The sequence below is a fragment of the Centroberyx gerrardi genome, chromosome 2 (assembly GCF_048128805.1).
Source record: "Centroberyx gerrardi isolate f3 chromosome 2, fCenGer3.hap1.cur.20231027, whole genome shotgun sequence".
NCBI lineage: Eukaryota > Metazoa > Chordata > Actinopteri > Beryciformes > Berycidae > Centroberyx > Centroberyx gerrardi.
The window spans coordinates 10,669,902-10,684,332 of NC_135998.1; the positions used below are offsets into that span (position 1 = coordinate 10,669,902).

General features: G+C 42.4%; 1 protein-coding gene across 1 annotated transcript in view; it reads left to right on the forward strand.

Annotated features, from left to right (window-relative positions):
• Positions 1-1,366: 1,366 nt before the first annotated feature.
• Positions 1,367-14,431, forward strand: part of LOC139923120 (ephrin-A5b-like) — a 62,742-nt gene continuing 49,677 nt past the window's right edge. Inside the window, exon 1 of the mRNA XM_071913839.2 lies at positions 1,367-2,277. Within this exon, the coding sequence (XP_071769940.1) occupies positions 2,153-2,277 (125 nt within the window). The 5' untranslated portion in view covers positions 1,367-2,152. The remainder of the gene's footprint in view (positions 2,278-14,431) is intronic.

Here is a 14,431-nt window from a genome sequence, read left to right on the forward strand (position 1 = left end):
ACATGTCTGACATACAGTATGTCTGTGTGACATTATATAAATGCAGAAGCAGAAGAAGACGAAGAGGCCAACTACACGAAATGAAAGCAGTTTGGTATTACTATTCATCTATAACCAGCTGGCTTGTCTGGTACACAGGGTTAGACCTATAGGCTACTTGGAATTCATTCATTACTAAGCTATTGAGTCTTAAAATTGTGTTTTCCCTAAAACAAGGGAAAATCTTAGATAATTTCAGTTTTCAATGCAATCTCGCCAGTTTTGAGAATTGTCTTGAAACCACAGATAGGCTGTGAGGCAGAATAACACAGGTCACTCCCCTAGTATGATGAGCTTGATGCAAAGAAATTCATAAAACGAGTTGATTTGCATTGGAAACAAGTCGAATTAGGCTTTTCCATATCATTTGCAGATTTTAAGAGAAATAAGTAGAAAAATAAGTGAAGAAGTCGAAATAGGCCTAGAAATAAATAAACAAGTTAAAATGGAAATGTCCCTATAAATTACATATCCTATTTTATAGGATATATAAATGACTTGATGCAAGTTATGGCGTTTCAAGCATTTTAACTTCCTAAATGTTAAAAGGTGATGCTTTTATAGATTGAGATTACGACTGTTCGGTGTGGAAAGAATTCGCTTTGCCGGTGAACGAGCTTGCTGTGCACCATGGTCATGAAATGAGTGATTCCTGTCTGTCGCCCTAAGAAACACACATACCCCCCAGGAGGAGGGATGTTGTTTTTGTAAGCGAAACGCCCGTCATTCAAAATCCAAGCCAATAAGACTGTGCGCAACCATGAAACTGTACACTGCAAAAAATGTCTATCTTAACAAGTCATTTAGTCCAGTGTTGGGTCTTAAAATCTTATTTGTAGAATTAAAAAAACAAAACAAAACAAACCTCTGTCCATATAGTGAACTAATTTGTCGTTTCCTATACAAATCGACTGGTAATGATTGTGTCATTTTCTTGTTACAAGTGGAATGATCTGCTTTATTCTGCCTTAATCAAGATATTAATAGGCCTACTTGTTTCCAGAAAATCCCTGCTACTACTGAAAACGTTAAAAAGGCACAAAGTGGAAGCAAAGTGCAATTATCTCACTCCATTGGGAAAAAAAATCATTTTGCTTTGAGAAAATGAGTCATGGAAGACTGAATATGAGACTATATGCGAGTCAAGACGGACATTTTTTACAGTGTACCCTGACTGGCACAGTAGGAGGGAGGGAGGAAGGGAAGGATGGGGGGGTCCGGGAGAGCATGGCCGCAGGAGCAAGAGCGCTGACTTGGGTTGGTTTCTCCAGATTGATAACACCACTTTTCATGCGCTCTCGGTTATGCGGCGGGGCTGCTTGTCGGGGCACGGATAGGTCTGCGTTTACGCACAAGCGAGAGGTTTTATTTACTTGCGTTATTAGGCAGGGCAGGAGCGCTTGGGCAGCTGCGCGGGTCCAGCCGGAGCTGCCGGTTTAATAAGTCCTCTTCTTGCCTTGGCAATTTAAGCGACACCAAACACAGGAGAGATCCCGAGTTTGAGAGAGGATAGCGACGAGAACGACGGTGCAGAGATTGCGTTTGTCCTCTCCTTACCCCTGCGTTGTAAAACATTACAACATTATTCCCAGATTTTTTTTTAATATTTTCACAAGAGCTGCGTATAGGCTACGTTTTCACCTCTTTGGGAAATTCAATGCGAGTTACAGAAACTGTTTGGTGCGCGGAGTGGAGTTCAGTCGCAGGAAGATTGTTCGTTTCCCCGACTGTCTTTATAGCATATTAGTCAGATCGCCTACATTTTGGATTTTTGTTCGTATTTTAAAAAGACCTGTTTTTTATTTCTCCGTACGAGCGACTGAAGAGGACGCGTTTTATGCAATGAGTACACGATCAGATTGTTAGAGCACGGACTGAAACAGAAATCTTCATTTAAAAAAAAAGAAAAGAAAAGAAAAAGGACTCTGTGAATTCAGCTCCTACATTCGTCATAAGCAGTGAAGAGGGAACTACATCTGTGACGGAATAAACCGGCGTGGAGCGACATTCAGATGTGATCAGCCCTCCTCATCCCCTCGCATCACAACATTTCACCACCGCATCCAGCAACGCCGAATCAGGAGGGACTTTGGCTCGGCCAAGTTTGAGAGCAATGCCGCAGGTGGAAATGATCCTGTTCGTGTTCCTCATGATCGGGATGTGTGTGTACGGCCAGGACCCGGCGTCCAAGGTGGTGTCCGACCGCTACGCCGTCTACTGGAACCGCACCAACATCAGGTGAGTGTTACACACCGCCCGCAGGACGCACAGGCACCCAGGGGTCCCTCAACCCCGCAGGATGGGTGAACTTCACCCTTGACATTGCCCGGTTAAAGCTCAGACTAGCCAGTGTGGTTTAATGGTGGCTGGATGTAGTGGTGGTAAATAAAGAGGAGGGTAAACTCTGACTTCCACTTAGTGAAGGGGCATCAACCACCAATATAGACAAAAATCAAATATAGGCTACTTTCAGAACCCCCCCCCCCCCCCCCCCCCACATTATTTTATACTTTTCCCTTTAAAAGCCATAGCTTCCTATAACTTTCATCAGTTTGATATTAAGCAACATAGCCTACTATGATGCCTACTATGATTTTACGTCATTATGTCAGTAAGTAAAGTAAACTCTCTATATTCTATTCTGCAAATAAAAGGGTGGGTAAACTGAGTTTAGGTGGGTTTACCCCCTCACTTGGTGGCCTAATGGATAGACTGACGGGATGATTCCAATTTAATATTCATGCACATTTGAAACATCTTCGTAATCAACTGTGCACGCTGCTGCACATCATAAATCATACTTGACAATTTAACAATTATGTTATGTAGGCTACGGTGATAAGGATTTTCACATAGACTGTCTAATGTGCTCAGTGTGGTCCACATCTCGATAATGAAAGCTACAACACGATGAGTTTTGCAAGCACTTTTTTAAGAGAAAGAAATATATTCGGCTGAGCTCAGCCTGCTGTGTGGAAAATAATGCTGAGTTGCATCCACTGAGCGTCGGCGGTCGTCTGCCGCCGTCGATTAGCATTGACAGAATAGTTGTCATCCCATACTTAAGTTACTGGATATTTTATGTGAAGTTTCAATCGATGTGGTTTATTGTTATTTGTCAGTTTGTCAGCTTTTTCCCAGTAACACACTGCTATGGTAATAAAGTGTATTTAGCTGTGAATGGCTACTAAACCTTTCAAAGATACTGTGAATAATTTCTTATAAATGATCCGCTGTAGGTTGCCACCTACCGTTTTTGTTTAGTTCTAATTATTAGAAGTTAACCAACTAACTTGATAACTGGAGAGCACAGAGGAATTAATGATGTGAACTTTCTGATTTGTGGACTACCTTTGATTGCTGATTTACAAATGGCACCTTTGGTTTTGTCACAGGTTTAAATGATAGTATGTTTCTCATCCTAAACAGCAGTCTCCTCCCTGGTGACTCAGTGAGTCACTCTGCTTGGCACTTCAGCACATAGTGATGTTATGAGTGTGCCACTTTGTTTCAGCTGAACTCGTATGTGTTCGTTGTCAGGTCTGTGCTTGGGCATTGGCTGTGTGCTGGAAGCTACAGTTTCGCCATGAGTCAAAAAAGTATATTTGCTCTGGGATAAGGAACTGGTTTGTTGGGCTTCCTTTGCACAGAGACTTAATACATGTAACTACATTGCTGTTTGTCTTTATAATGGTCACCCTAAGGCAAAGTGTGTGAGTAAGGCAGCGAGTTTGGGAAGGTAGAGGAACTTGCAGGATATTAACACACAAACACAAATCTTGAGGTGGCATCAAAGGCAGCTGATCGTGTTCCTGCCCTACTAACACTTATCTGGGAGTGATAACATCTTTGGTACAGCCACAGTCTGTCCCGCTCACAGCCTACAGTGTTTTATTTTTTTGCCTACGAAGGTTCCCAGTTCCCAAGTCTCGCTCCTCGGTTGCCATGCCCCCCGTCCAAGTGTCCCTCCAACCTCCGCACCCCCCCCGGCCCACGCTGGGGCAGACAATGAGGGGTACACAGGGGTATTTCAGCAGTGGCCAAGGCCCAGCGTGGTGCATGCTCTTGTGAGAGATACACACATGCTGAGGTCACACACTCAGTAGTAACCAGGCAGGCTGTGGGTTAAGCATCAGGGAGCGGCACAGAGGGGACCGTTGTCAGGGTCAAAACCGGGGCAGTACCGCAGGCCATGGGGCCCAGTGACGGGCCATGCAAGGCACCCTGCCTGGGCTTTGTCTCAGCAGAATGGGGCTCTTTGGCTAAATAAATGAGTAACTCTAAGTGACTGTCTCCTTTTCTCATTCATGACTCTAATCTAAACCCGACCTGGGCTATATAATGTAACCGAGTGCCATGCTAAAGCTTGGGGCCCCTGACCTGCAGTAGAACCTAACAGTATTCCTTACCAGATCCTGGGCCCCGGCTCCCCGCTGGTTAATGTAACCATACTCAGCATTCGAACCCTGGGTCCCGCTGTGGTATAGTCCCAACTTCCAGATGAGCTTTTTTTTTTCCCCCCTCTTCTTCCCGCTCTGCATTTTTGACCAAAGTGGGGGGAAAAAATGGCACCCGGAGCAGCAGTCCATACTCAGCCATTCATGAAATCCCCTACAGGAGCTCGGGAATTGAAATGGGAAGTGAGTCGTGAAAAATGGAAATGCGATGACATTTTCTCATGTTTTTGTATTGTTTCAAACATATGTGGGTTGAAGGAGGCTTCTTGTAATTTCAATAAGCGTGCGGCCATGTTTGCTACGGTTTCATCTCAGCAGAACATCTTGCTGTGTTGATGCTTGTCGTCGATTAGCCAAGGCGGACGGGACTCTAAGTGGAGCAGGGGTTTATCTCTGAGGATGGTTCAGCCATGCCCGGAGTTAGAAATGCCTCCACACAGTGACAGCAAGTAGCTGTAGTCATATAAGCTACTTAATTAAAAGGAATGAAGCTGCAGTGTCAGAGAGCCTTGTTGGAGAGACTTGAAACCACTGAGGCACAATTGATATATTGACTCCTAGTTGTTTGTTAGACATATAATTCTGTCTTTTCAACAGAAAAAAGGGAAAATGGCCTTGAATAAAATGTTTCGAAAAACGTTTCGATCCACTCCAAGTCACTATTAAACTTTTGTGGCATGGAGCAAGTGTGCAGGCGTTACTCCTTTCATTGACATAGTTTTCTGATAGCCTTGCACCTATGTGATGTGCGTATAATTACTCTCCTTCAACTTGAATAAAATGTGTCATTTTGGTATTTATCGGTCATGATTAGTTTGGTTGAAGGTGAGGCTGCTGCTACGGTGCAGAGTAAAATCTCTTGCATTGCTGAGTGAATGAAGAGAAGAGAGAGAGGGTCCGACCATTTAGATTACTGTGAGTTAACATTCATGTGTGGATGTTACGGAGAATACTGTACACAGGGTTCTGTGTGGCTATGTTTCTAAAACAGATTTTATATTTTTCATGTCATTAAAAGTGTAGGAATAGTGCAAATGTGGAAAAAAAAGCTGTTGTTTAGTCTTGATACACATATGAGTATTCCTTTTATTTAGGTGTTGACCCAATGTCGTTGTTCATTTGTTGTGAAGAATAATGCTCAACTACTATAGTAATAGTCGTTGGCACTATTAGCATACATAATATTGAACTACTGGAAAAAAAAATCCCAATCCAGGCAAGAAATCAAAATCTGGAAAAAAGTGTTGAATTTTGTAATGGAAAAAGTTATAGGAACCCTGTGTGCATGTAAGTGAAATCCGTCACAGATGTTACTTCTCAGTCTTGCTGTCTGCGCCGTCGACCAGACGACGGAATAAAGTATACGAGCGGCGTATTTACTGCCGCACTAACAAGCGGCTATTAGAGAATTCCCTGCTCACCCTGTATTTAGCTGCTTCATTAAAACCCACCCGGGTCCATATGGTCCGCATGCAGGCGTTGCCGTGGCCCAAGGTGTTTATTTGTTGCTGATAGGTGGGATCAACGGAGAATCAGGGCTGAGTTCCGTCCCTAATCTCCCAAGCTGTTTGTGTCTCCGACGCCATGGAAACTGATACCCCTCGTCATCAAAGAACCTCATTGGGTGGGACTAACGACCTGACAGCTGGGGAGAGAGGGATTCCAGCATCGTACAAGAGCACTGTCACCCCAGGGGTTTCCTTTAATCCCTGATAATGCCCATCCAAAGCTTTCCACAACAGATGCAACATATTTCTCTCTAAGACAATCAAAGATTTTTTTTTAATGCCCTGTAAAAGAAGCCCCTGCTTTCAGGTTTTGGCGAGTGCAGTTACTGACTTGCTGTGTCCCTCCGATGATCAAAATTGTCGTCTCCCCTTCAAAGGGAGTTCGTCGACATGCTTTATCGTATTGTTCAGCAGCCCTTGCCAGAATGGTTCAGATAATACCTCAGAAATGGGAGAAGGCCTTGCGGCTTCTCTCTCCACCTCATAACCTCCTCGCCTTGACACTCGCACACAGTTCTTCGTGCAGAATGACCTCCGCTGTTTGCTTTTTCTACACTGCTCGCTTTTTAATCTCCACTTAAGGAACAATACTCCATTTTTCAGTTTGTGGCGAGCTGATGTTGTGATAGTTTCCCAGTGGTATTGTAAGTTGCTCCGTTTGCATTGTTCACAGTGTTTACCCTCGTTTTTCCCTCTCAGCCTTTTCCCGGCTCCCTGCTGCTTGGTTCCGCTTGGATTAAAAACGGACACAAAAAGCAACCACGTCCAAATATTGACTGGGTCTCAGGACCGCAGCCCTCTCCCAGCCCCGGCCCAGACTGCCTGAAAGGCTGCTATTGTTCCTCTCTTACTCAGCGGCCCATAGCCGGCTTTTAACTATGCATGCTCTTAGAGAGACAGACAGAAAGAAGGAGGAGAGGGGAGTGAACGAGGGAGAGGTGGATGTGGCGGGTTCCTCAGAGTGTGAATATGTTATAGGAGGTGGGGCAGAGGAAGGGGCACATAACGGGAGCGACAACACAGTCACAGGGGTGAGAGAAACTTCCGGATCAGGGGCCAGAGGGTAAGAGGGGGAAACAGTGGCCGTGCCGCGGAGCCCCTGGGTGGGGTCAGAACCTGTATTTCCACCCCAAAGCCCCTGGCCAAGGATGTTTGAGACAGGCATGCGGCACAGTTGAGAGGCATCAAAGAGAGTTGATCGTCTGTGACTTTCTGTAAAGGGGGAGGGGGGAGGGGGTAGTAAGTGGTAAGAAACTATCAATAAATTGAGGATGAGAAGTTTCTTATCCGAGACATATATTCCATTTTATTACAAAGTGAAAAAGCATTAAGTTTCATTGCTGCAAACACTTCAGTCAAGAGACTATTTCTAGTGCATGAAATGAAAGAGCCTTATATCTCAGATAAGAAATCTCTCATCCTCAGTTTCTCATATCAAGTCGGCTTCCTACCACTTAGTATACTTTAATCAGTTGTGACCTATGTACCTAAAAAGGCCGAGCCTTGATGTCAATTAAGCCGTGAATTTCATACACTTCTGCAGAGGGGGAAACAGTCCTCCTGTGGAGAAGCCAGTCATTCCTAATGCTGTACGACCCTGCCTGCAGAGAAAAGGTTCGCTGGCCCTCCCATTATGTTCAAAGTAATAAGTCAAGGCCCTCAGGCTGCCAGGGCTTGACTGATAGGAACTGGAGACAAGCGTGTGGTAATACGTTTGGCTGCTTTGTTTGTTTATATTCCATGGAAATTTCCTCATTACCTTGCAGTAATTCTCCCAGGTCCAGGTACCTTAAGATTAATCATTGTGGCTCAGATAACTGTATTATGATTTGGTGCATTTTCTTATGCTTTCATAAGCTTGTTTTATTTTTTTATTTATTTCAGTCTATTTCCAGATCACAGACGGTGTGAGTTTGGCATCCTCCGTTTGATATGCGCGGCAGTCAATGGATTAGGGGGGACTCTTTAGGCCTAATCTCACAGTCTCACTCCACTGCACAGAGGTTCACTTTTCTGCCGTTTTAATCTTGGTGGGGCTTTTTTGTGTATGCTGTTCAAATGTGAGTGGTGAAATGGCATCCCCTGTGTCTTTGTAGGCACCGGTGAGGGTATTAGCAAAGAGGCTCTAAGGGGCTTAAGAGGTCAGCCCTCCCTTTGTGTGGAGACACAAAACACTTCCTGTGGGACCCTTCACCCCTCTCTGTTCTTCTCTCAGAAAGCCAGGCCTTGCCTGACCATTCACATTAATCAGCCTTAGCTCCTAATGACTGCAGTAAAGCTTCTGAAAACTGCTTCTAAAAGGTCCTAAAGAGCCACTAAGCCTCCTAACAGACTAGGCAAGGCTGCTGCTGTATGCAATGCATCTCTGGAACGCACACACAGTATCAAAGTTAGTAGAGTGCATGTGGCTATCTGGTCTTCCCTTTATATTCTGCACATTGGCTGAACAACAAAAAATAATGAAACATGAATTTATACAGTTCGACAAGACGAGAGTGAAAGTTTTTCAGAAAACTCTACAGCTGCAAAGATATATTATGTGCTTTCTATTAAAGGAACGTTTTCTGAGGCAGAGTGGAACTAAAGGATGCATTTGAACTGCATTCTTCAAATGAGTAGAGTAAATGTAAAGGATGAGTCGACTCAACAGGATTGGATGGAAGATGGAAAGAGAGTGAAAGCTGGAAGAGAATTGGAATGATCAGGAACATGCTCTCTTGCTTGTTCATTTAATACTCGCTGGAGCAGGAATGTGTCTGAATTTGAATTGTTTATCTAGAAGTGGCTATCCCATACTTTCAGCGTTTTTGATACTTAATATTGGTCTGTAGGTTAGAGGGCTGTGGCCTTGAGTTGGTAGCTGCAGCGCAGCTTGTTTTATTGACTGACATGGATAGCCCGACGAGGGGAGGCATGGCTGTCTCTTTTGGTTTAAGACAAGTAGAAGTAATGAGGCAGTTGGCACAGCAATAAATTTGAATCTTATACTATTCCAACTGAATGTAAATTGGCTAGAAAAGTATGCTTGATAGAAAACAAATGTGATCACGTCGATAGCAGGGCCAAACCTCCAAGTAATGTTTCTGAAACTGTATTTGGGTCACTGTGGCTTTGGAGGTATAACAAAAAGTATGTATACCTCTTCATCAAGCAATGTTTCCCCATTTGCAATGGTTGCTGACTTTTAGGTTTTTTGTGTATCTTGGAAGAAATCAGACAAAAATTTGAGTGTGACTGCACTACTTTTCCAGTCAAGGTTTTGTGAATCATGTATGATTCACATAGTGTTTATGCGCACTGCAATCACTGTGCTGCACATAAGTGGACCAGTTTTATTTTGCCTTACAAGACTATCTAAATCATCTTTGATAAAGAAAATATGCTTTTGTGGCAGACACTGCTGCTGCCTAATTGCCTTGGTTTCTAGGGTTTAAATAAAACCTTATCTGATGAAAACATTTGGGTATCGGGTTTTATCTGATGAAGGTTTGGCACAGTGTTTTGCTGCAGTGTTTTTCCTACCATGTGGAGGCTTGTATTGGTTATCAGTCTATGGAAGAAGGTTTAGCATACTTGGCATTTTTAGTCTCCTGTGGACAAATAGGGAAAAGGGCATTGACAATCCGTTTTTTTTGGTGAACATGGAAACAAACAAGTGGTATTTAGACGTGTGTAATGAACAGTTGTTTTTTTCATGAACTTGGTATGACTTTGTGGGACCTTTAGTGTGGTTTACTGGTCCATGGAGACAGAAAGTGTTTCCTCCTGTTGGATTTGAGCACACTTGGTGCTTTGGGACCCATGAAATATTAAAAAGCTGTTTGTGATCTCACAGTAGAGCCTGGACAGCAAACCTTCACACGCAACGAGGAGAAATCCAGGTCAGGACCGTCATGACTTTAATACAGGGGTCGACATCATGTCGTGCTTTTTTTTTTATAAATCCTTTCCTGGCCCGGGCTGCTTTGGTGATGAATGACGGCGATTAAATTGTTTTTGGTATTTGATTATCGCACAACTTGAGAATGTACAGGGCCATTAATTGAAATCTCAGACTGCCAAGAGTTGTACACTTTCCATAGACATGGCTCATAGACTCTCCTCCTCTTCGCCTGTTCTCTGCGGTGTGTGGCGGAGCGGGGAACACAGGCAGCCATTTCCAAATTCGACTCCATTTTGTTTCAAGGAATTTGAAAAGTAGGTTACGAATCTTGGGACTTTACTTGAGCGTTCTCCGATCTTTTTCTTAACCTTCAATGGAGGTAAAAATGCTCACTGAAAACGATTACCCTACATTTGTGGTCACTTGTATTACTTAAAAATCGTTTATAATGTCACTCATAATCTTGGCACGCAATTTGATCAAGGCAGAATATTGGGGAGCGGAGTTGGGGGGGCAGCGGGGGGGGGGTTAGGCTTGGGGGGGCACCCAAGCGAGGCAAAGCGTGGGTCTCTCTCCCTGCCCAACTTACCTACTAACACAGTGACCACTGTACTAGCTGTGATGTGTTTGTGGCATAGCCGTGTTGTGTTTATGCCCAGACCCATCAATATGTGTGACATCACTGCTGCCCTATATGAGTCGGTACTTTGGCACTCATATCATTGGTCGCAGCAACACAGTGGGAACACGCAGGCAGACGCTGCTCATGCTCATGCTGATGATCCCCCTTTATGTCTTGGCTCCACCAGGGCCTTTAGTTATTCTAGTGCATAATTGATGGAGGAGTTAGAATAGCAGAAGTAATACGATGAGAGGGTGCAGCCAAGCGGAGTGAGGGATCGCGTGCGTGGGGCTGCAAACATTGCAGGGGACGAGAGGAGGGCATCTGGAGTAACAGGTCCCAGCGCAGAGTCGACACAGAGTGTCACCATGCAGCCAATCGCTGCTCCCCTCTCACAGCCAATGAGATGCCTCCGCTTGAGCAGAATACTACGTTCTCATGAATCAGACAAGAGACTCTTCAGTCATTAGTGCCTCAGAACCGGTGCTTGGCTCCTGTCAGCTTTTATTCCTTCTTAGTTAAGGCAGAATATTTGTGGGATTCTGTGGTATTCCCCGTTTCATCTTGCATGTGATGTGTAATTGAAATAATTTGCATTTTGCTGGTCATTCCAACTTGACTGGATAGGAGTGTTGTAAATGACCAAGGGGCATTCTTTCTTTCCCAATGTCTTTGTTCCTTTATCATGTAGTAGATTCTGAGGTTGGCTTTGCGGTATCAGCAGTGACAGGGTGTATATCACACCTAGACAAGCCCCTACAAAGAGAGGCTAATGGTCAGACAACCCGGCATTGTCTGTTAAACAAAGAGACGAGGTCGCAGATAACCTGTCCCGTCCCGCTTCAAAGTAACTATGACTAACTTCCATGGAAAAAAAAGTAACAAAAGCTGAAGGGTGAAGAGACGAGTTTCCCCTCAACCTCGCCCACAATACCTGGGATCCTGTCCGTGGAGACGTGGGCAGAGCCCGAAACCACCCACAATGTTTGAAGTTATAACATGCAGTTGGATTTGGAGGAATGAGCCTGTCTTGGTTAGTTTATGTTTACAGTTTAGATGACTCATGTTTATAATATTAAAAAAATAAAATAAAAATAAAAGAGACAAACAACAAAATGAATAAAAAACAACAAAAATAATATGTTTGAATATAATGCTGTTGAAAGACTGATATAAATATGTTTTACAACAGTGATAAGAAAAACTAAGAAAAACAGTTATATTAAAATAATCAAGCATTGCAAAAAAGAAAAAAAAAAAATCAAAAGATGTTCCTAAAATGAGCACACAGCATCTGATAAGGTAAGTTTGCACTTTGTATTTAAAGAAATAAAAATATTCTTTATTTTATACTTAATATAATCATATTCACATGAAAGTAATATTTCTTTAGGATTTTTACATTAAATAAATATTTATAAATCTCATTTCATTATGGTAGTTTCGTCACTTTAAAATAGCGTTAATAATAATTTCTTAGAATATGCAACACAGTAGTCATTTTATTATACACTATATACTTGTGAAAATAATTGCTGAATAAATACTGAAAAAGGTTGTAAAACATGTCTCTATATTTTCTTCAGTTTAAAGTGGAAACCTGCGATTGCTTCATATTGCAGTTGAATCTACATCAACAGCTAATGTGCATTTGCTGTAATTTCACGGGGAACAAAAGTGTTCCTATAAATATGCACCAACCAACAAATGAAAACAGTAACTTATGTTAAAAACGTCCATTGGCTGTCCTGCAGGCACTGCATGGTGTTTGGCCCTAAAACAGACTGTCCAGAGCAGCACTTAGAGGCCACTGGACCGGGACTTTGGCTATTAAGATCATAAAATCCCACTCATAAAGATGTTTTATTTGTTTCCGAGTGTGCTGGCTGCTTAGGTTTCCATCGGAAGTCTTTATGGCACAGCGGTAATATTTCTGTCTCAGGATGGAGCTGGCCATTGAGTTATAGTGGAATATTGTAAGTGGCAAAAGCTTGGTCACGAGAAGTTCAGTAATTGAATTTTTTTTTCTTTCCCCTTTGTGTAGTGTAATTTTTTAAAGAGGTATTATAAATTCTACATCGCAGGAAGCACAAATTCCATTGTGGGCCTAAAAGTAAAAAGTATTTTAATGTAAAGCAAAATTTCTATGAATGATGTTCAATAAATGTCAACTTTATATGCTCTTCATCAATATAATCAGATTATCTACATCTATATCTATCTTGATAGGTAGATGGAAATTCTCTCTCTATATATTCTATTCTATTTTATTATTATTCATAATATGTCTTATATACATAATATGTAGTCCTTAATTTATGAAAATACTAAGTAGTTAAAATGTTTCTTTTAAGTAGAATTAGAATTCCATTAGGCTGAATTTGTGAATCATATTTGTCACTGGAATATAAATACACTGCACTCAAAAATATAGGCTATATTTATCAGAAAATATAGTGGATGCAAATACACATTTGCAATGACATTTAATATTGTATATTTTTCTGTATATTTTCCACTATGTTATATTATTTTATGGCTGCACTTATTTTAATCTACGGTGAAATAAAACATTAATATCGTGTTGCAATATACAGAATTGAGTCATGAAATTAAGCAGAAATTTTATAAAATTGGATTACAGTGAATTTATTGGTTTTCCATCCTTCAGTGTAATTTGAATTGGTTATTTCTAATAAAATAACTTAACCTAGTTGTAACCAGTTTTGAAAATTAATCTGATACTGAGTCTTGTGACTGGTACTTCATGATTTTTCACTCAAATTCCTGAAAACTGCTATTATAAAAAGGTGAGCCGGCATTTCAAGGGTTGAACCGTCCTTTGATCCAACCATGTGCTGCTGGCACTGGGCTCCACCTCTGTCAGCTTTCCTCAGTTTCACTTATTTAAGCATTTCTGCTTATAGGATGAAAAAAAGGGGGAAGAATTAATCTAAAAAAAAATAATAAAAAAAGAAGCCTGGTGTGTAGGTGCTGAAGTCCTGTGACTGCTCCTTTGGGTCACATGGTTCACCCAGAAGTAGTGCTAGTGAGGTCTAGACACGCGATACACAGGGGGGTTAGAGAAACACGCCGGCTAAGACGTCACACACATTTACCATCCACCAAGCCACTCCTGTATGGCGGAGGCAGGCCCATTCTAAATTTTGCCCAGCAACCCAGCAGCGTAGTGGGAGATGTGGTGCTGTGGTGAGCCAGCGTCTAATACCACGGCATGACACGGTTTCACTTTGCCAGTCACAAAATCACATTTTCTCTTACTGTTGTAAAGTAAAGCGATGAGATGCAGCCCAGTGTGTGACTCTAAACTTTAATTGTAGATGATTAAAAACGGTTGCATTCATTATTTCAGTGTGCAGTTTGAGTTTTGAGGGAAGCACCTCTGGAAGCTGTAGTAACGGCTGCTGGCCCAAGCTACATTCGTCTCCTGCATTTGTGGTTTATACCATTATCTTTGTTATTTGGATCCCAAAGTGCTCAGAATGACAAATCCTCCACACACTACAGTGCAATGGATAAAAAGTATGCAAATTTGTCCCTAGCACAAAGAGAAACAGGGGTGTGTTCCGTCAGAAACTCACCAATCAGGATTAACCCATAACCTGCGGCAGCCAATGAGCCGTGGAGCAAGTGTGTTTTCATTGGCTGTTTAGCACAGATAACCAAAACTGTGCCAGATACACCAGGGTAGAAATAACCTAGTATTCTATATCTGCATCCATTGCCGGAAGGGAGCAGGGCTTTTAATGCACTGTTGAATTCATGCTGCATGGCAGCACCAGCTCGCTTTTTGGGGATGTAAAATGTGAAAAGCCAACCGCCATCTAGTTGAATCAGCGTCTGTATTGTCTCCATACATTGTGGCAAGGGCATTGACAGACACACACACACACACATGCAC